The 21,690-nt window shown below is 46.0% G+C and overlaps 1 protein-coding gene across 1 annotated transcript in view; it reads right to left on the bottom strand.

The window, feature by feature from the left end:
• Positions 1-21,690, bottom strand: part of GRIK3 (glutamate ionotropic receptor kainate type subunit 3) — a 239,198-nt gene that overhangs the window by 75,371 nt on the left and 142,137 nt on the right. Inside the window, exons 2-4 of the mRNA XM_061120092.1 lie at positions 17,720-17,896; positions 8,672-8,929; positions 731-912 (exon numbers count right to left, since the gene is read on the bottom strand). Coding sequence (XP_060976075.1) covers positions 731-912; positions 8,672-8,929; positions 17,720-17,896 — 617 coding nt within the window. The remainder of the gene's footprint in view (positions 1-730; positions 913-8,671; positions 8,930-17,719; positions 17,897-21,690) is intronic.

Here is a 21,690-nt window from a genome sequence, read left to right as displayed (position 1 = left end):
TGCTTTCTGGGACCACACAATTGCCTTTTACACAAAGCACTGGCTCGAATCAGAGTGGTTTTGGTTTCAGCTGCGACACCCCCGGAGGGGGCTGTGAGCGATTTCATTGTTGATTTCTTGGGTGGCTGGCAGAGCTCGCTCTGGTTCCCAGCACGCCACGCTGGGCTCTCCGGGAATGGAGGCGCGGCCAGAACTGCAAGCCACTCTCCTCCCCCACCATCACTGCAGAGCTGAGCAGATGGCACGCGGAGCCTCGATAAACCTCCCAGTGATGGGAGAGTGACCCCGAGTGCCACAGGCCGCAGGGAATTCGTGGCTGGAAGAGGCAGTCTGGAGACTGTTTCCGATACCCCTGAGTCTCTCTGTGCTTCCTCAAGTGTTCTATGCCCCCTCAGTAGCCCCTGCTTCCCACTTGCATCAAGGTGATGTGGAAACTATCCTTTACTCAGCACCCTCTGTGCTCCAGGCCTGGCTGGGCAGTTGATGCATCGTCTCATCCCATCCTCACACCAAGTCGGAGTGTCAAGACCACTGTGCCCATTTTGCTGCTGGTGAAACTGAGGCTTACAGGGGTAAAGTGACCACCCAAGGTCATATAGCCAGAAAGAGGCAGACTAGGGATCGAGCTCAGATCTGGCTGACATCAGGCCTGTGTTTGGGAAATGGGGGTGGCTGGGACAAATGGCAGGCAGATTCCAACCCTCCCTCCCGCTGGCTGGCGCTCACACACCTGCTTGAGGATTTGGGCGGCCATGGTATGGCTGCAGTCGAAGATGATGCGGAATTCCCGGCCTCGCTTCATCTCCTTGAGCAGCGGGCGTGAGTCGTCAGAGTCAAGGGGGAGCTGGCGGATCTTGAGGCGGATGTTGTACCTTGACGGGGCCATGATGAGCTCCTGCAGTCGGATGAGCCCTGAGAGGTCCCGGGGCACAAAAGACACACGTGAGCACATGGACACACAGTTGCAGACACCACAGACTCGGGTGGTCACAGGTGTACAACCACGCATAGACACTGACGTGTGGCCCACGGAGATTTGTGCATGGACACAACCACACGTGTGCAGACACAGGCCCTGGCACACTGGGGCACAGACCCGTGCACCCACAGACATGTGTGCACATACAAACACATGCTTACACAGACACATGCATGTTGATACAGACAGGACTTATGCTTGGGTTGATAGACACATGTGTACACATGTAGGTAAAGGTGTGTACACAGATAATGTGTACACACCTGTAGATTCAAAAGCAGGCACAGACAGCTAGCAAATCCCCACTGACTCCACCCACCTGCTCTCTCTAACCCAGTGGATGTAGAGGCTTATGGAGCCTGAATTAGAGGCCACCTCCTCCTCCTTCCCCCGCCCCCTACAACACTGCAAAGGACGGGACGTAATCTTCCTAAACAGCCTCAGCAACCTGCTGCCAGGATGCGGCACAAGTGGCAGCTCCAGGCTCAGCTGTACCAACTGTTGGACCAGGTAAGCCCAGGCGGTATTTGTGCTGAGTCACCGCCCCACCCCCAACCCCCAAGAGCAGGCTCCCTCTGTAAACTTTTCCCGTTCTTCCAGGCTCAGTGCAACCGCCTCCTCCACCAAGCCTACCCCTACTGCTCTGCCCGGAGAAGATGTCTCCACCCAACTCCCATCCTGCCACACCGCCCCCCCCCAACCAACTCGGTGGCCTCCTCCCTCAGTACTCGCCTCCTCTGACCTCATCTCACTCTCCTTGTCCTGTCACAAGCTCTTCAACATCAGGGGGGCTAGTTCTTCACCCCCCGCCCCCCCACAGCATAGGGCCTGGCCCTTTGGTTGTGCTCAACACCAATTTCCATAATTGGACTGGCTACTGTTTTTCTTCTCTCTACACTGAAAAATCCATCCTCCACCTTGGCATTTTGCAAAACCACTTAATCTGGGGACTTCCAGGGAAAACTGAATGTCATTTCCTGGAGACAAATGGCTTGCTTAGGTCTAATTAAGTTCATTTCCGTCCCTGTTTCGAGGTCCCTTCTTGCTGACTCCTCTGTGCTTAGCCTGGAAACAAGCCTGCTTGCTTGCTGGTCTCTACAGCCCCGCCCACCTCAGGGAGGGCTGCGGCAGCACTGGGCCAGGGTCCCAGGCAGGCCGGCCCCTCCCGCCTGCTGGGCTCACTGCCCATACGCAGGGCTTGGTGTCTGCATCCTGGCTGCACTGTCCACTCAGCCACGCTCCATTTCCCCGCTAACAGCACTCTGATTTTCCTTCAGGGAACAACTCCTCCCCCACACTCCGTCCACGTGACTCGGGAGGGATCTGTTCCCACGCTAGGGACACAGAATCTGTCCCCACCCTGGTCAATCAGCACACACATTGCTTGAGGCATAGGTACGGGCTTAGAGACGGATGTGAGATGCCAGTTGGTCTTATCAGATGACTCCCAGGAATTGTGCCAGGGCAACGGGTAAGAGATAACTCTCTTTAAATTTAACTCCAAATTGGGGTTGGTGGGGAGTGAGTCTGGAGGTCACCACTTAGAACCTGAGAAGGATTCCAACAGGGCAGAAGTCAGGACACACAGAAAGAAATTAAGCCCTAAAGATGTGTGTGTGTGCTAAGTCGCTTCAGTCGTGTCCAACTCTATGCGACCCTATGGACTGTAGCCTGCCAGGCTCCTCTGTCCGTGGGATTCTCCAGGCAAGTAGTGGGTTGCCATTCCCTTCTCCAGGGGGTCTTCTCAACCCAGGGATTGAACCCGCATCTCTTATGTTTCCTGCATTGGCAGGCGGGTTCTTTACCAATAGTGCCACTTGGGAAGCCCAAGCCCTAAAGATACTCGTTTGCAACTCTAAAGCTAAAATCATTCCTGAACTTTCCAGTAAAGGAAATCAACAGAATCCAGCCCTCAACCCCATCCCCTGCTTTTTTTTCTTTTTTTCCTTAAGCTAGCTTGCGATGGATTAAAGTTCACGATCAGCTGTTGCAGTGTTCCTATCTGGACAGAGTCCTCATACACAGACAGCCCACATTGCCAGCCTTCCAACAAAAAGTCTGGGCTTCCAAAGCCACTTCTGGCACACACACCCGGGTCTGTTGAGCCCCTTATTCCCATTCCTGAAGGCTGGACATCAGGAAAGCAAGCTGATTGGTATCCTTCTTTCCACTCTGCTGTGGTGTGCGCTAGTCACTCATTAGTGTCCGACTCTTTGTGATCCCATGGATTGTAGCCTGCCAGGCTCCTCTGTGGAATTCTCCAGGCAAGAATACTGGAGTGGGTAGCCATTCCCTTCTTCAGGGCATCTTCCCAACCCAGGGATTGAACCTGGGTTTCTGGCTTTGCAGGCAGATTCTTTACCATCTGAGCTACCAGGGAGTTATCTCTGCTGGGGAGGACAGAAATATTTCTCTGGGACCCAAGCCTCCCAAAGAGCTTCCAAACAAACTTTGCCATGACTGTGGGCATCACGAACCCCTGGCCCCGTGGATGGTCTCAGATCCAGGTGTGTGGCTGGGAGAGGGCTCTGGAGCCCTGGAGGGATCTGGACCAAACAGGGACCCCAGTACCTCCTAATACCAGACTTGATGGGGGCAGGAAGGGGATATCAGGTAATCTTAGCAGAGGAGGGAAGGGCCGCAAGCTCCCCCCAGACACACCCCCCATCCTTACCCTCCCTCCTCAATGAATCCCGGAAGCCCTTGGTTTGGCTGAATGCTGCTGCCTGCTCACACCTGTTACTCTGCAAGGCCCTGAGTGCACACTTTGCTCCTACGGGCTTAGTTTCCAGACCCAGGCAGAGCATCAGTAGGCACGTGGGCTTTGGGGACCCAGGACAGGAGGACAGGGACAGTGTGGCTGCTGGAGGAGAGCCATCAGAGCTTTCTTGTCAGCCAAGTTCATCGCCCTGTGTAATGCACAGTGACCCACATTCTCTTGCAGCAAGTGTCAGAACTCGTTCCCATCAGTGTATTCCCGAAGGAGATCAGAGGCTCATCCTGCCCATCCCAGCAAAGGACTAGGTTCTTCGTTTGCCTGAGATGAGCACTCCTTCCTGGCTGCTTCCCTAATCAATCTTTCTCAAAATATCTGCAGTGAATCATGGTTGTTGAAGTTATACTTTTCACTTACAAAGCACTTCTGCATTCATTACCTTATTTAACCATCTCCCTGTCCTAGAAGACATACAGAGTAGGTGCTTTGGTTCCAATATTCAGATAAAGAAACTGAGGCCCATAAAGGTTAAGTGATCCTCCCAAGATTCTGCAGAATGTTAGCAATGGGGTCAAAATTCAAGACCCAATCTTTTAGGCTCTTAGGCTAGGCCTTTTTTTTTTTTACCCTAGCTTTTTCTAAGCCCCTTCCTTTCATTCTTGATATAAATTTGGCTTTCTGCACAGATTAGGTTTGCATGGCAAAATTCAAAGGGCAAACACTGTTGGTCCCTGGAATAATCATTCTTGATATTCTGTAACTGATGATTTGGCATCCTGAAATCATGGGCCAAACTAATGACCAAAGTTGTTTGTGTCCCTAGTACCCTGTGTTTTCCTGGGCACACCAAAGTCATATTATAAACTCTTCAGTCACAAACTCCCAAATCTGTGTTTTGCTTCCTACCCCATATGGGATGTTGGCATCTAACAAATTCCACATAGTAGTAATAGGGACAATATTATAGTTGTTCAGTCGCTCAGTCGTGTCTGACTCTTTTGTGACCCCATGGACTGTAGCCCACCAGGCTCCTCTGTCCATGGGATTTTCCATGCAAGAATACTGGAGTGGGTTGCCATTTCCTTCTCCATGGGATCTTCCTGGACCAGGGATCAAACCCATTTCTCCTGCATTGGCAGGAGAATTCTTTATCACTTGAGCCACCAGGGAATAAGTAATAAAGGCTCTTGCCTGTGTCTTCCCCTTGCTCCTACCTCCTGACCAGCCCTGCATGTGGCCCTAGGTGCCATGGTGTGCCCCCTTCTGCTTCTAGGGAACTGTACGTAACAACTCTTCTTTTCATGCCATTGACCTGTCTGTGTCAACACTTGGTCATATCTATTCTTTAGATCCCAGGTGCATTTTAAAGCAGTTCTCCCTGTAGTGGATTGCAGTGATAACTCCAGCTTTCACCCCTCCCCACATCACCATCCTTTGCCGTGTGACTTTGCAGTGCCCTCTGACTGGGCAGGTGACTTGTTCTACCCACGACACTGGGCTCAACTGTGTGAACTGCTTTGGCCAATGGGGTGTCAGCAGGCATGACTAAAGCAAATACTTGAAATGGAATTGTACCCTGGATTTGTTCTTTTCACCTCTGCCATCATCATGACCACATGCACGGGGTATCCTGCTGGAGGATGAGAGCCCAGCTACCCCATCATCTCAGCTAAGGCCAGTCTAGATCAGCCAACACTCAGTCGACCCCCGGGCAGGGGAGTGATCCAGCTGAGACCAGAATAACTGCCTGGCCAATCACAGTCAGTCATTGACTCTATGACTTGTGAGCTAAACAAATGCTTTTTATCTCAAGCCACATTGTTTTGGGGTGGTTTGTTACACAGAATTATTATCGAAATAGGTAACTGATGTCCCCTCTTCTAGCATATTAAGAGAACCATTGATTTTGTTTGCGTGGCTGTGTGCCATCCCCAAGGAATGACTCATGGTAGGTGAAATCAGTCAGTAGCAGTCCCATTCCTATCTGAATGGGATGTTTAGGATAGTGGGCACAGACTCAGTGAACTGTATGGGGTGGAAGGCTGGAAGGTTTGGAGACGGATTTTCCTCCCTGAACAGGCACAAATCACATTAAGAAAAATCGCTTTGTCTTCTATCTCTTTCCTTCCCACTGCCTGGGGTATCATCATGTGAGGATCTGATATTTGGAGCTGCGGCATCTTCATTGTGACCATGAGGGGGAAAGTTAAGGGAACTACAGTGACACTGATCCAGCATCCTGACTCTGATGAATTCCTAAACCTGTCCTGGAAAGGCCCATCTCCAGACTTCTTGTCAGTGAGATAACTAAGTGGCTACTGCTCCAGTCAGTTTGAGTTGGGTTGTCTGTTACTTACAGCCAAAATATCCTAATGGAAACAACCCCCAAAGCAAACACAGTCAAGTGCTTCCCAATTCATGGGTTTGATGACCCACAAGCTGTCCCCTTGAAATATCCTGATTCTGGGAGCATACTTCTTACTACTACTATTCTTCATCAAAGTTATATTATTGTTTGACTGAATCCAACCCTGAATACTTAGTACTAACTGTCTTCTTAACTAAACCAGCTCCATTACTGACTACCCTACATTTTAAAATGTTTGTTGAAAAAAAATAAATAAAATGTTTGTTGAATTGAATTAAATATCAAAATTGAATTAAACAATAAATACTGAAGGGAAAAGTGTGTTGGGCATTGGAAAAGGTGAAGAAATGAAGATGCTATCCCATCTTCTTTTAAGAAGTGAATCATATTGTACGGGAGTGAGTGCCCACCCAGAAGCCACTGGTCATCAGAGCCAAGAATCAGGTATTGTGTACATATAGTCAGAGCTAGACATCCATGGGGAGAGGAGGTTCCAGATCTCAGCATCTGCTTAGACCAGTCTCACTGGCAACCACCTTGATGCCACAGCATCTTCCTCTGCAAAGCCTCTCTCTCTATCCGCATTCAGCATATGGAGGCCCCAGTCCTGCTGCGCAGCAGTTTATGTCAGTGTCTATTGTGGCCACTCTGCCCATGACACTCCTACATAATTTCAACATGATCTGCTGATATCCAATTCTTCTCTCCCATACTGGCCCCAAGTTCTCTTCCAAGCAACCCTTTTGTGCCTGCCTGGACCAATATAGCCACCTCTACCCCAGTCTTCTTGCTCCACATTCTCCCTCTAACTCTCTGCACATTGCTGTCAGTTCAATTCAGTTGCTCAGTCATGTCCAACCCTTTGTGACCCCATGGACTGCAGCACGCCAGGCTTCCCTGTCCATCATAAATTCCTGGAGCTTGCTCAAACTCATGTCCATTGAGTTGGTAATGCCATCCAACCACCTTATCCTCTGTCATCGCCTTCTCCTCCTGCCTTCAATCTTTCCCAACATCAAGGGCTTTTCCAATGAGTCAGCTCTTCCCATCAGGTGGCCAAATTGCCTAGCTGTCAGTGCCACCCTCTAAAACTCTGCTTTTATTATTCTACTTCTTTGTTGAGCAACACCCAATGGTCCTCAGATGCTTACAAGATAAAGCCTGAACTCTGAAGCTAGACTGCAGAGACCACAGCCTGATACTCACTGTGTATCTGACCTTTTCCTCCCACCTACCATACTGGGATCCCCTGCTGTTCCTCCCTCGGGTAATGCCTTCATGACTCCTCTTCCTGTCCACCCATCCTCAAGGCCAGGCTCACACTGCTGTTCCTCTGGTGTCAGCCCACACTAGCCAAGGTCATGGAGTCTCCCCTCACCAAGTGCCTCTAGCTCTGACTGTATAAACATGCCACTTGGTTCTTAGCTTTGATGGCCTGGAAAAGACCAGTGAGCTCTGGGTGGGCACTCACTCCCCTTCAATATGACTAACTTCTCAAAAGAAGACGGGATGACTTCATCTTTATGTCTTCTTCCTTACCAGTGCCCAACATGCCATCTCCTGCCATATTTAATTATAGTTTATTTCCATTTTATTTTCAGCTCAATTCAATTCAACAAATATTTAAACAGTGTTCACTATACCAGGTGCTGTGCTAAATGCCGGAAGCACAGAAGGTTCATGGTCTGGAGGCAGAAACAGGCTCCAAGACAGACACTCATTCATAGTGGTACATGAAGACAGACAAAACTACAGGGCTGCAGCAAAACAGGCTGAGACTTGGAGCTGGGCAGCACTGCCTCTCGATGGTTTGGGGCAGTGAGCAGGGGTCAGGGGTCTCTGCCACCCAGGATCTCCTGTCTGGCTCTTCAGATAGAGCAGGAATTCAAGAGATGCTTGTTGAATCCCGAGTTAATGAAACAACTTCTGAGCGTCTCTTCTGAGGGAATCTCTGCCCACTACCCTGACTCCCCATTAGGAGGTAATCAAGAGTTGACATCGAATCACAGGGAGCTGAGAGCTGGAGGGCCCTCTCTCCAAACTGGCTGCTATAGTTCTTGACTTGTCATGTGGCAGAGCAGGGCCAGATGGGTTAAGTGACTTGCCAAGGTCACTCTCTAAGAGGCAGGGCTAAGAAACGTCTTGGGACTTGAGTCTTTGGAAAGAAAGAGGCAGAGAGGAAATAGCTCCATGATGCTCAGCTATTAAGTGCAGGGTCAGCCGGCATCATGCACTGTTTGGTTTGAGTCCAGAGTCTGCACTCACAGCCCCATAGTGCAGAGCTGGGTGTGTGTGCTTCTGGTGAGAATGTGTGAATGTGAGGGTGTAGGCAGGTGTGGGTGTGGCCATGCAGGTGTGAGTGCAGATTGGAGCATTCTGCCAGGGTTGGGGCGGAGGCAGTTCAGGGTGGTCTGAAGTGGCTTGGGTGAGTGTGGCTGGTATGCATGGGGCTGTGGGTGAGTGCAGGGCGAGCATCAGTGTGACTGGATGAGGCTTGGGGTCCAAGTGTGGACAGGGCAGCTGAGCTGAACGAGCAGCAAAGAACCTGATCCTGGGGCTCTGCCACCCTCACCTCCTGCTCTCGGTGTGGCCAGGCGTGGCTACTCACCGGTGCTGTCGTCATAGACCACGGTGGCCGACCGCCACTTGAGGTACTGCACCAGGTCCAGGATGGCGTGGCTGAGAGAGGCGTAGTCCGGGTACAGGTTCACGTAGAAGGTGTCTTTGTTGTCCAGTGGGTGGTGCTTCCAGCGCAGTTGGATGTGGGGCACCTCCAGCGCATTGCAGATGGATTGGACGGCATTGGTGCAGGAGCCTTGGGACGGCCCGAAGATGGCCACCACCCCCAGTGCCAGCTGGTCACAGGCTGCGACAGGAGGAGGGAGGGAAGGACAGTACAGGGGTCAGCGCTGTCTTGTCAGGCAGCCGGGCACTGTGGGCACGAGGGGCCGTGATCCTGATGACCCCTCTGAGGCTGCACCACTGATGAGCTCTGCATCTCAGTTTCTGCATCTAAAACTGGGGCTGTAATAGTCCCTGCCTTAGGGAATCATAGGAAGGTTGAATGAGATAATGAGTATATATTGTTGAGGGGAATGTCGATTGGTGCAGTCACTATGGAAAACAATATGGAGGTTCCTTAAAAGGCTAGAAGCAGAGTCACCAAATGACCCTGCAACCCCACTCCTGGGCATGTATGTGGAGGCAACTCTAATTCAAAAAGATATATGTACCCCATTGTTCACTGCAGCACTACTTACAGTAGCCAAGACATGGAAACAACCTAAATGTTCATCAACAGATGAATGGATAAAGAGCATGTGGTGTACAGAGGCGCACACACACACACACACACACACACACTGGAATATTACTCAGCCACAAAAATGAAACAATGCCATTTGCAGCAATGTAAGTGGACCCAGAGATGATCATACTAAATGAAGTAAGTCAGACAGAGAAAGACAAATATCATGATACTGCTTATATGTGAAATCTGAAAAAAAAAATGATACAAATAAACTTATTTACAAAACAGAAATAGACTCGCAGACACAGAAGACAAATTTATGGTTTCCAAAGGGGAAAGAGACGTTGGGATAAACTAGGAGTTTGGGATGAACAGATATACTCTGCTATGTGTAAAATAGATAATCAATAGGGACCTACTCTACAGCACAGGGAACTATACTCAATATTATGTGTGTGTGTGTGTGTGTGTGTGTGTAGTTCAATCACTTTGCTGTGCCCCTGAAACTAAAACAACATTGTAAAGCACATTGTAATACTTCAGTTAAAAAAAAGACAGCACAGCACTCATGAAATAGAAATGATGATTGTTGTATCAAGAGTGCTTAACACAGTATCTGGTGCTTAATTGACAACTGCTGAGTGAATGGAGGCTGAATCCCTGCCTTCAAACAGCTACTCGTCCTGGGCGACGCCCAAGGGCTTAGGCAGGTCAGAAGGCAGATGCTTCTGGGAAGGGCAAGAAACCATGGGCACAGCAGAAGCATGAAATGAATAGGAACCAGGGCAGCTGGTGGCAGGGCATAGGCTCATGCAGGGGCTAGGCCTAAAAGAGCCATAAAGTGGGACCTCAGGGGCGGTCACGGGGAGGGCTCCCCAGGAGCCACTGCCCTTTTTCTGGCAACTATCTCTAGTTTTCCTTTGGGTTCCACTGCCTTCCCCACTGCCAGCCTCTGAGCGGTAGGGCTACCGGCTCTAGCTGGACTGTTCACTCACCACCCCCAGGCCAGTCACTGGTTTGGAGGCTGGTCATGTGACTAGTTGGAGCCAATGGGATGGCATGAGACCTCTCACTGAAAAGGGGGAACTTCCTGCTATAACTGGAGCTGCGAGGAGGTGAGATCTGGAGGTAGTGTAGCCTCCAGTGCTCACAGAAACACCCTGGTGCTTGCCTGTGAATGGAGACACTGTGGAGGAGAGCAGAACTAAGAGAAAGAGAGAAGTATGAGCCCCATGATCAAGAGGCACCCGGGACTTCAGTTACCTGAACCAATACGTTCTCTTCTTGCTTAAGCCAGTTAGGATTTGGCTTTCTGTCACTTGCAACCCTCAACACAGCATGAGCACAAGCACCAGCTTGTGGCCATGGGAATGACACAATGTGCACATCTATGAACACGTGATGCATGTGGGAGGAGGCGAGACGTGGATGAATAGTGGATTCAGACATGTCCTGGCTGCCTCAAGGGCCTCTGGGAAAGACCTTCTGGGCTCTGACCTACCCCTAAGGTTTGCAAAGCCCAGGGCCAGAGAACAAATAGAGGCCCACATATCAAGTAGCTGAATATTTAAATACTTCAAGTCAAGCTAACAAACCGTTTTATAAAACATGCCCTTTCCTTCTACCTTGGCAAATATGCTCAAAACAACCTGGAAAGTCAGGTGAGGATGGAGACGTCTACTCAGTGATGTGGGAAGAGGTGGGGCCAGCTCCCCCACTCCCCGCCCCCTCCTCTTTGACCACTGGTTTCTTACTGAACCATAAAGGGCCTTGAACTCGTCATATGGACCCCCTACTTCTTACGTCCAAGCTCTGTCCACACCCCTTACAAGTAGCTGTTTATTTGTCACCCCTAGACAGGGCCTAGGAGTATGACCATGGCAGCGTGGCTGTACCTCCAGAGGATGGCACAGGGCAGAGGCTCATGTAGGCCTGCAGGCTGGCACAGAGCCGGCTGGGCAGAGAGCTGTAAGAGGGATCTTGAAGGAAATGATTCTGATATTGACTGTGAGATGGTAGAGGTAACTATAGTGACAGTTATGCTAGTCATGATGGTGTCTTAAGGCCATATTGTGAGGCTGTTGATGATCATGGTGATGACACTGGTGGGGGTGGAGTGGTGATGATGCTGTAATAATGGTGGATGGTGATGAGGGGATTGATGATGATAAATATGTCAATGTCATGCAAGTAATGGTGATGATAATGGTAGGAACGGAGATGGTGGTGTAAGTGCTGATGAGAGAGGAGGTGATAACCATGTGGATGGTGATAACAGTAATGGTGGTGACGACGTGGGTGGTGATGAAAGGTGACGATGAGGATGCTGAAGACATGAGAGTGATGGTGATGATGACAGGTGATGTTGGGAAGGATGTGAATGGAGTTGGAAACAATTTTGGTGGTCATGATGATGTTAATGCTATGACTGTAATGGAGACAGTGATAGCAGGAATGGTGGTGATGATGTTGGCATGGATGAGACTGGTGATGATGAAGACGCTGCTGCCACTGCAGTGATGCTGCTGATGATAGTAAGGTGATGATGGTGGTGTTGATGCTTCAAAAGTGGAGGTGATACCATGACTGACAGTGGTAACAGTAACTGTGGTGATGTGCACTGGAGTTGAGGTGTTGATAGTGGTGATGACAGTGTGATATGATGACAGTGACCACACTGGGTTTCATTCTGCCAGAGGTACAATGACCAGATCTCACTGTTGGATTACAGGAGGCATAAGTCCTGCCTTTCACCTATTTCTTCTCTGTGGCCTCTCTCCACATTCCTTTTCCCATCCCCTTCATGTTCCTTCCACCCTCTGAGGGGCTTCCGGCCTGCAAGAACACTGCTGCCCCAAAGGGACAAGAGTAGGGTTATAGCAGCAGCAGCTTTATCTCCAGATGTTTCCAGAGAAGCAGCCAACTCTTGTTCTGGCAGCCCTGAACACACACAGCAGTAATTACATTATTTGTGACTTCAATTTTGAATCCATTTTCTGGTCATTTTACAGTAACTCAGTGGTTCACAGTCATTGCAGGAGTCCACAGCCTGAATGCAGTTCCCCCGCCCCCTTTCCATGGCAATTGTAGTTATAGCAAAAATTATCCCAATCAATTTGTGTCTTAAAAGGAACTGAGCAGCCCAGAGAATAAGTGAAGGCAGAGGAGCCTGGGGAGGGCTGGGTCGATTCCAGGCTCACTCTGGTCAGGCTTGGAAGAAAACACAGACGCTCTCTGAGCTGTTGGCTCAGGCTCCGCCTGGCAGTCACTCTTCTTTTAATTTTCCACAAAACATTTCAAAATAAAGACAATAAGTGAATGTCCCTGTTAATGGGAAAAGACCTTCTGGGCCTCATGTGGAGGGAAGGACTAATTCAACCAGGGCTGGCCGGGCAGGCGGTGCCAGGCTCTCTGCCTCTGCATCCCCTCAGCCCACAGTGCCTGAGGTGGCTGGGTCCAGCTGTGATGAGAACCTCTGCCTAGAAAAAATGAATTATCTTTGGGTTAATTAGAATGAGGCCCAAGTTCACCCCCCTGGAAGAGTCCTAATGATGCTCCCAAGAAATACATTTTTAAAAACCAAAGATCAAAAGGAAAAATAAAGATCACAGAACATGGGGTTCCCTGAGGGATAGAGGGTACCCAATGGGGAGTATGATCCAACAGCAGAAATGCCTTCAGGGTCAGACAGCGGTGATTCTAACCACAGCAGGGGTCTGTCTTAGGTGTGTTATCAGAAGGACATTAAGGAAGAGTGATGGCAGACAGGAGCCACTTAATTTTTTTATTGAGATATAACATAATTCAGTGGAGTGCATTAATTTTAAGCATAGACTTCTACGAATTTTTATATAAAACTGTACTCTTGTAACTACTACTTAGATCAAAATACAGAACATTTGCAACAACTAAGAAGGTTCTGTCTTCCCCTTTCCAGTTTATATCCACTGGACTCCCTCCTCCATGAAAAGTAATCACTGTTCATTCACTCAACAATGTCTGTGAGCCTCATCCATGATGGTATGCATAGCAAGAGTTGGTTCTGTTTTTATTGCTGATTCAATTCCATTGTATAGCTGTACCTCCCCCCATCTATCCATTCTGCTGTTGATGGACTTTTCATTTATTTCCAACTTTGGCTATTAACAAGAAAGTGGCTAGGAACATCCTTACACACATATATTACACACACTGTGTATTTCTACACAGTTCTTCTGAGAAGTTAAACCAGTTTTCACTCCCACCAGCATTATGTAGAAAAAATATACCTCAACTCATACCTCCCACCCTACCCAGAAAATCAATTTGAGACAGATCATAAAGCTAACTCTGACAGACAAAACAATCGAACTTCTAGACGAGAACATAGGAGAATATCTTCATGACCTTAGGATAGAAAAAAACAGAACACAAAAGGCATTAGCCATAATGGCAAACATTGATAAATTGGACTCCTTGAAATGAAAAACTTTGCTCCTCAAAAGATACTACTAAGAGAGTGAGAAGGCAAGCTCACTGGCAATAGATATATGCAATACGTATATGCAACAAAGGACACATATCCAGAATGTATAAAGATTCCTACAAATCAATAAGAAAATGACAAGCAACTCAATTTTCAAAAGTGGTTGAAAGCCTCCAAAAGACACTCCAAGAAAGAGAAGCTCTAAATGATCTATTAGCATATGAAAAGATGCTCAATAACTCTGGTCATCAGGGAAATACAAAATAAAACCACACTGAGACATCTGCCACATAAACCACCAAAAATAAAACATACTTCACCACAAGTTAGCAAAGACATAGAGCAACCACAACTGTCCTGCTTTACTGCAGGGGCATGGGGTGCTAATTGGTACAGCAATTAGTTGGAAAACTGTTAAGCTAAACATATGCTCATTGGATGACCTCACATTTCCACTCCTAGGAAATCAACCCTGAATATTCATTGGAAGGACTGATACTGAAGCTGAAACTCCATTACTTTGGCCATCTGACGCGAAGAACTGACTCGTTGGAAAAGACCCTGATGCTGGGAAAGATTGAAGGCAGGAAGAGAAGGGGACCACAGAGGATGAGATGGTTGGATGGCATCATCAAATCAAAGGACATGAGTTTGAACAAACTCTGAGGGATAGTGAAGGAAGGGAAGCCTGGCACGCTGCATTCCATGAGGTCTCAAAGAGTCGGATGTGACCAAGTGACTGGACAACAACAAGTTATGCATCCAAAGAAAAATGTGTGCGTTCGTGCGCCAAAAGACATCGACAAGAATGTTCGTAGCAGGACCACTCTGCGGCCTCACATGGAAACAACTCAAATGTTCAACAGTAAATTTGCTTTATAAAAATTGTGGCCTATTTATATAATAGAATACTACGTGACAATGAAGAACAAGAAACTACTGTTACATCTGACAACAGAGACAAATCTCAAGATCTATTGAAGGGTGAAGGAAGCAAGACTCAGAAAAGGATATATTGGTATTCTACTTAGGGAAAGTTCAAGAACAAGCAAAACTAGTGTATGCCACCAGAACCATGATTCTGTATTTACGTCATTGAGGAGGCATATTGATGTGCCATTGAGCGGAAGCAATGGACAGCAATCACATAAAATACCCACACACCCATATCCACACAGCCAGGGGGCAGAGATGTGATAGAAAGGTCCAGGGTGTTACGAGATGGAAGCAGGGAGATCTGACCTTGTCTATGGGGTTGGGGAGGGCTCCCCTGAGGACCAGGAGGCTGAGAGGAGAGGGAGGAGTTATTTAGACAAAGAGGTGGGATGGGGAAAGGGAAATATAAGCAGAGGGAACAGCATGTGCAAAAGTCCTGAGGTGGGAGGAAGCATGGTGTCCTGAGGATGGCAGGGACGACTAGAATTCAGAGACTGAGGGGCAAGTGATGCAGATGTGGCTGGTGGGTCACCTTGGTGGTGGGCTAGACAGGCCCACAAACAAGTCATGTGGCCTCCTGTAGGTTGGGGAGGGGCTGTGGCTTTGGTCACTTGGACCAATCTGATTGGACTTTCAGAGCTGAGTGTCTGCATCTCGGGCCTGCTCACCCGCCACCAGGTAATCCCACATAGTGTGGGACGGTGAGTTCCCACTGGAGGAAGCTCCTCGGCAGGCTCTGAAACTCTGCTCCAGGCTCACTGCTGGGCAAGGTCTCTGCACTCAATGGCTTGTGCACCACTAGAGCGTCATCACAGTCTTTTAGTGAATTTTAGGGAAAATGGCCAGAAGGCACAGCCTAGTCCTCTGGGGTGGTTGTGTGCACACAGGCCTCTGTGTTCTGTCTCCAGGTATCGGTTTTGTGTTTTGACCTTTTCACTGAGCAGTTTTGAGTGAGGTCAGCCATTTTCCAGCTGGACAAGGTCAGGCAGAGGGTGCCAGCGTGGACTCTCAGCAGGGAGATGGAGACTTGACTACACGGTGTTGGCCGCAGTGCTTGCTGGGAGATGGCTAGGAGGATGGAGGTAGGGAGGAGAGCAGGCCAGCACCAGAGAAGGTGAGTGATGGAGTGATGGGGAAGGACCACTCTTCAAGGCTAGCAGGGCGGGTGCCTCTAGTTTGTGTGCAGGTTGGCCCTGAGACAGTGGCCTCAAAAACCTCAGTGACAGCTGTGTTCAACGTCAGAGACCCCTCGACCTTCACAAGGCAGGGAGGAGCAGGGTGGGCAAGATGGACCACCAATGGGAAAGTGCCTGAAGGTGTGAAGGCCCCTGACCTGATGGTTCAGTGGGTGGACAGCAAGGCAGCCAACGTAATAGGAACAAAGTCTGATGGTACTTCGTATGAACCAGACACTGCTCTAATCACAGAGGTGTGCCCATTTTGTAGATGAAAAAACTGAGTCGCTGGGTATTTTGTGCAAGGTCACACAACTAATGTCAGAGTGGACAGGGTGCAACTCCAGGCTGTCTAGCTCCAAGCCCATGCTACTCTGCCTTTCTGTACGGAGATGCTTACTTTACAATGGGGCTTTGGAAAAGAGCTGGGAGCAGGCAGCACCTTGGCAAGTCTGCACCTGAGTGCCCAGGAGACCTTGATTAGCTACTGGGAAGCCCTTAGAAAGACCAAGGGGACCTTGTGGATGGGCTGTCTTCCCAAGAGGGATAACACAGTCAGCTCAGCTGACAGGGGTCCTGGGCAGTGATGCTCAGCCTCCCGTGCCCTATCCTCATAACACTCATTCACAGATTCATTCAATGGCCATTTCATTGGGCACTTACTATATGCCAGCCTTTTAGGTGCCAGGCTATATCAGTTAATAAGAGAGAACATTCTTTTCAATGGTGTTGGCCAGGAAGGGAAAGACATTAAACACCCACAATGATTTAACTACAAATTGTGATAAAGGCCTTGAAGAAGAAAAGGCATATTATGTAAAAGCATATTATGGAAGGAATGACCTAGGCTTCTCTGGGAACCGAGATTCCTTAGGTTTGAGGGCTTTTTAAAATAGAGTTCCATGGAACTCTAGGGTTCTATGGAAGTTATTCCCAAAGTTATTTAGGCCTTTAAGTTAAATTCCAATTAAATATATGTATATGGTATTTTTAAAAGACAAAAGAGCATACTTGTATGCTCAGATGTGCTATATGCCACATCAGAAAATGGTAGCTCATTCATGTATTGACAAATTACCATGATTTTTCCATGAGGATCTTGGAATAAAGTTCCCCAGTCCTTTCTGTACAGGCATTAGAGTTTACTGTAAACATGTCACTAATGTGAAAGAATATGGCCCAATATTTTAGTTTTGATTTTTTGAAACTCAGGTATGGTGAAAACTGACTATATTTTCTAATTATTTTTGTGAATTATGGTTTTACTGTTATTATGCAGCCAAAAAAAAAAGGAAACATACTTAAGCTAAGGTCAGTGTCAGACTTCAAGTGTCATCCATCACTGGGGTCAAATTGTTGCAGCCACAGACACAGCTGTTTTTGTTTTTAGCAAGTCTTTTTATGGCAAGTAAATGTTGCATGTTTGAATCTCTACATAATTTGTTTTATATATATTTTAAATACTGATTTACTGGGCAGGATTTCAATGAAAGAAAAAATAAATGTGAAAATGCTGGCTTTGGTTCGGAGGCTTTGAAGACCTGTGCCTCCTCACCCATCTCAGACTCCATCCCTCATACCCCACCCCTGCCCAAGGCCCTTTATGGCCTTTGCCTGTGGCCTGGGAACTCCTGATGGACAAACCACTGCTCCTGGGAGGTGACACAACCCAAGCTGAACTGGGCCTGAGGCTGGTCCAAAAGCCAGGCAGAAAAGGCTCTAATCCCCAAACCCACCCAGAGTTTTGGCCTGTTTTAAGGACCTTGGACAACAAACACAGACCTATGCCTCCCACGGCCAGAAAGAGGACAGTGGGGGCAGCACACTCACCCTTTTTGGTGGCCTCGAAGCTGTCGTGGAAGTGAATCCTCTGGATGTCATAGGTCAAGGTTGTGTTGGGCAGCAGAGTCCTGTTTCGGTTGATGATGTTGGCAGAAAATCGAAAGGCATGCTCCTCGGCGTTCATGACCTGGGCGTTGGGGCCGTCTGCATACTCAAAGATTCCTCCTGTGAGAGATGGGTAAAATTGTGTGTGCTGGTGAAGGAGGAGGTATGCTAAGAAATATGCTTGGCTTAGAAGGTTTTATGCACAAGATTCTTCCCCCAAATATTCAATAATATGCCAGATAATTCCCCTATGTAGAAATTGTGCCGGAGCATAAGAAATATGAAAATTCTTCTAGTTCATTTCACTCAGCTGGCAAATTCCTGATAACAGAGACTGACAAACAGAGCCAAAATAAAACTGACCAACTTATGAATGCTGCTATGAAAATTCTTAGTAGAATGCTGGCAAGTAGAATCTACCAGAATATTACTACAAGGATAACATACCATGATCACAGAGTAGTATTCCAGGAATGTAAGGTGTGGTTCAATATAAAGAAATCTATGAATATCATTCCATTGCATCAGTAATTCAAAGGGGAAAAATATGATCAACTCACAAAATGCAGGAAGGCATTTGATAAAATTCAGTATCTACTGCTGTTAAGAATGCTTAATAATCTAGCTCTAGAAAAGATACTTACTTGAAGCATCTTCAGCTCAAATTGGCCTTTAATATCAACTAATGGTGAAACACAAGAGGCATGCTCATTAAAGGAAGAAAAAAGAGGAGGTGTGTGAAGAGTTACATTATACCATTAACCATTGAGATAAGCAGGAAATATGACTTAGAGGCACACCTCTTGGGAAGAAAAAAGTTCTTATTTGCAAATGATATAAATGCCTCCCTAAAAACTCTTAAAATAATCCCTAAACATGAAAACCAGTAAAAACTAGTAGGAGATTCAAGTTCAATGACCAGTGAGCGCAAATTAAGTGTTACTTTAAGTAAACAACAACCTGTAAAAACTTAATGGCAAAAGGATTTTCTTTGCAATATCAGCAAATATTAAATAACTAATCATGAATCAACTTCAATATTAAAAATGGCAAAAAAAACCCAAAACAAAACAAAACACCTTAGGTGAGAGACATAAAAATAGGAGGCATGTTAAATGAAGAAGCATGTCATGTTGGGTAGTCAGGGTCAAGGACAGAGGTGTCAGTTTTTCTCTAGATTACTTTTTCAGTTTAATGTGATTCCAATCAGAATCATAGAATATATATGTATACATACATATATATACACATCTTTTTTTTTTTTTACTTGACAAAACAGCTCTAAAATACATCTGGAAGACTAAACAGAAGACAACCCAAACAGAGAAGAGAGATGACTCGCACTGGCAGATTTAAAATATATCATGATGCCAAAATAATTAAAACCAAGCCCTAATGGCATATGAAAACACAGATAAGTCAATAGAATGAGATACAATCCCCAGAAAGAGGCTCTTGTAGAGATAAATATTTAAGACATGATAAAGATGGCTATTTCTAACAAGAAGGCAGAAGATGAATTATTCATTAATTGTGCTTAGACAATTATTCAATTATTTGGGAGAAATGTAAGTTAGATTCCAATCTTAAGCCATGTATCAAAAAAAAGTTTCAGATGGAGTAAAGATTAAATAGCAAGGAAGTAAGGGAAAGAAGGGGAAAAAACACTATAAAAGAACCAAAAAGACAATAAATATAGGTGAATATTATATAATATTGAGGTGGAGGAGACCTTCCAATAAAGTCAGAAATCGTAGGAGAAAGACTGATAACTTCATAGAGACAGTATAAAATGTGTAGACTAAAAAACCCCCATAAACAAAATTAAATGGTAAACAAACTTGGAAATAATATCAGTAACATGTAAAAGTTGATGCTCTAATTTTACAAAAACCACTTAAAACTCTTTAAAAAGACAAACACTCAAAATGAAAAATATGCAAAGAGCAAACATGGGCTTTTTCACAAAAGGAAAGAACAATACAAAGGAACTATTAATACATGATGAAATGTACATCCCCACTAATAATCAAATAAACTCAGTTTGACCCAACAGTGAAATACCATTTTCTGACTGTCCCATTGACAAACATAAAATGAATGATAGCACTCAGCTTTGTCTAGGGTGTTTGGAAACAGACATTTGCTTAACTGTTGGTAGAAGTAGGAACCAGTACATCCTCCTTCCTTGATGGCTATTAGAAATATTTAAAAAGCCATAAAAACTCGCAGATCTTTGACTCACCACCTCAGTTTCTAGCAACTGAATTCAACAATGGGTACACAGATCATGTGGAAGGAGGTGGATCTAGAGACACTCAACACCAAAGAAATAGTAAATGAATGGCAAAAAAAAAAAAACCCAAAAAACTGCCATTCATTTACTATTACATGGAAATAGCTATATATTTAATGATTGGGAAATATCCATGATATAGCTTTAAGTGAAAAACAAAAGTTATAAAGCAGAGATGCAGTGTGACCCCACGTTAGAAGAGGAAGACTAAAAGGAAGATGAAGAGGGATTTATGTCAGTGACAAAAGAAGAGAAGACATCTCAAAGCAACACCAGTAAAGAGGCCTAGGTAATAGATTTCTTAAATTGTTCTTTCTGCTTATTTTCCCTATATAAACCTCTATTCATAAAAAAAACATTAACTTCATTGAGGTATTATTTACATGAAGAAATTCCACAAAATTCACCATTTTAGGTGAACAATGATTCTTAGCAAATTTACTAAATTGCATGACAACCACCACAATCCAGTTTCAGAACATTTCCAGCAACCCTATAAGATCCCCGGTGCCCACTTACAATCATTGTTTTCAGTCCCTTCCATCTTCCAGCCTCAGGCAACCATTAATTTACTTTCTGTTTCTAGAGATTTGTCTTTTCTGGACACTTCGCTTAAATGGAATCATATTATGGGTGGTCTTCTGCATCTGGCTTCTTTCACCGAGCATAATGTTTCTGAGGCTCATCTATGTTGCAGCATGTCTCAGTACTTCATTTCTCTTTATTGTTAAACAGTATTACTTTCTATGGCTGTACCATATTTTATTTACCCATTCACCACCAGTTGATGGGTATCCAGGTTGTTGTTTCATTGTTTTAAAAAATGATTTTTTGAATGTTTAAAAGAGTGAACAAATAAATCTGTTGTTCTCCCCACCCCTATGCTGGTATTCCAGCAGGGTTACAGTTTGTAACACGTAGTGTGCATGCATGTGGGTCTGTGTGGGGGTGCGGCACATCCATAAAACAAGATGAGAAGAATACCTCCTCAAATGTTAAGAGTAGGTCTCTCTGAGTGGAAGGATTGTGGATGACTTTAATTTCCTTCTTTGTATTTTTCTGTATTTTCAAAAAGTTCTGCAGTGAACATGTGTTATATTTCTAATCAGAAAAGCCATCATGTGATGGTGTGTATGTGTTTAAAGGAAAATAAGTGATCAAAATACCATATGATCCAGTAATTCCATTTTCTACAGATATAAATTTAGAAAAAGTTAGAGAGCTAGAGACACATAAACATTTATGTATAAGGATATTTTTGACATAATATTGAAAAAATAGAAACAACTCGATGTTCAAAAGCAGAAGCCTGCTCAATGTATTAAAATCCACCCATATGGCAGAACAACATGCAGGCATTAACAGTCAGGGTATAGGATGGCAGGATGTGGTGTTCGGGATTTGCTTCAAAATAATATGGGCGGAGTAGAAGTGAAGGGAATGCAGATAGGATAGGAAAAGTCATGGGTTGTTGGTCCAGGTGTAAGTACTCAGGGATTCACTATCCCATTCTCCCTAAGCACAAGCTTATATAAGCATATCTTCCATGATAAAATTGCCTTCAAAATCATGGTATATAAGGTAAAAATAACAAATCATGGTCATGCAATCAGAGAAG

The sequence above is a fragment of the Dama dama genome, chromosome 20, assembly GCF_033118175.1.
Source record: "Dama dama isolate Ldn47 chromosome 20, ASM3311817v1, whole genome shotgun sequence".
Classification (NCBI taxonomy): Eukaryota; Metazoa; Chordata; class Mammalia; order Artiodactyla; family Cervidae; genus Dama; species Dama dama.
The sequence above is the reverse complement of the archived record's forward strand: the minus strand, read 5'-3'. Positions and strand labels throughout refer to the sequence as shown.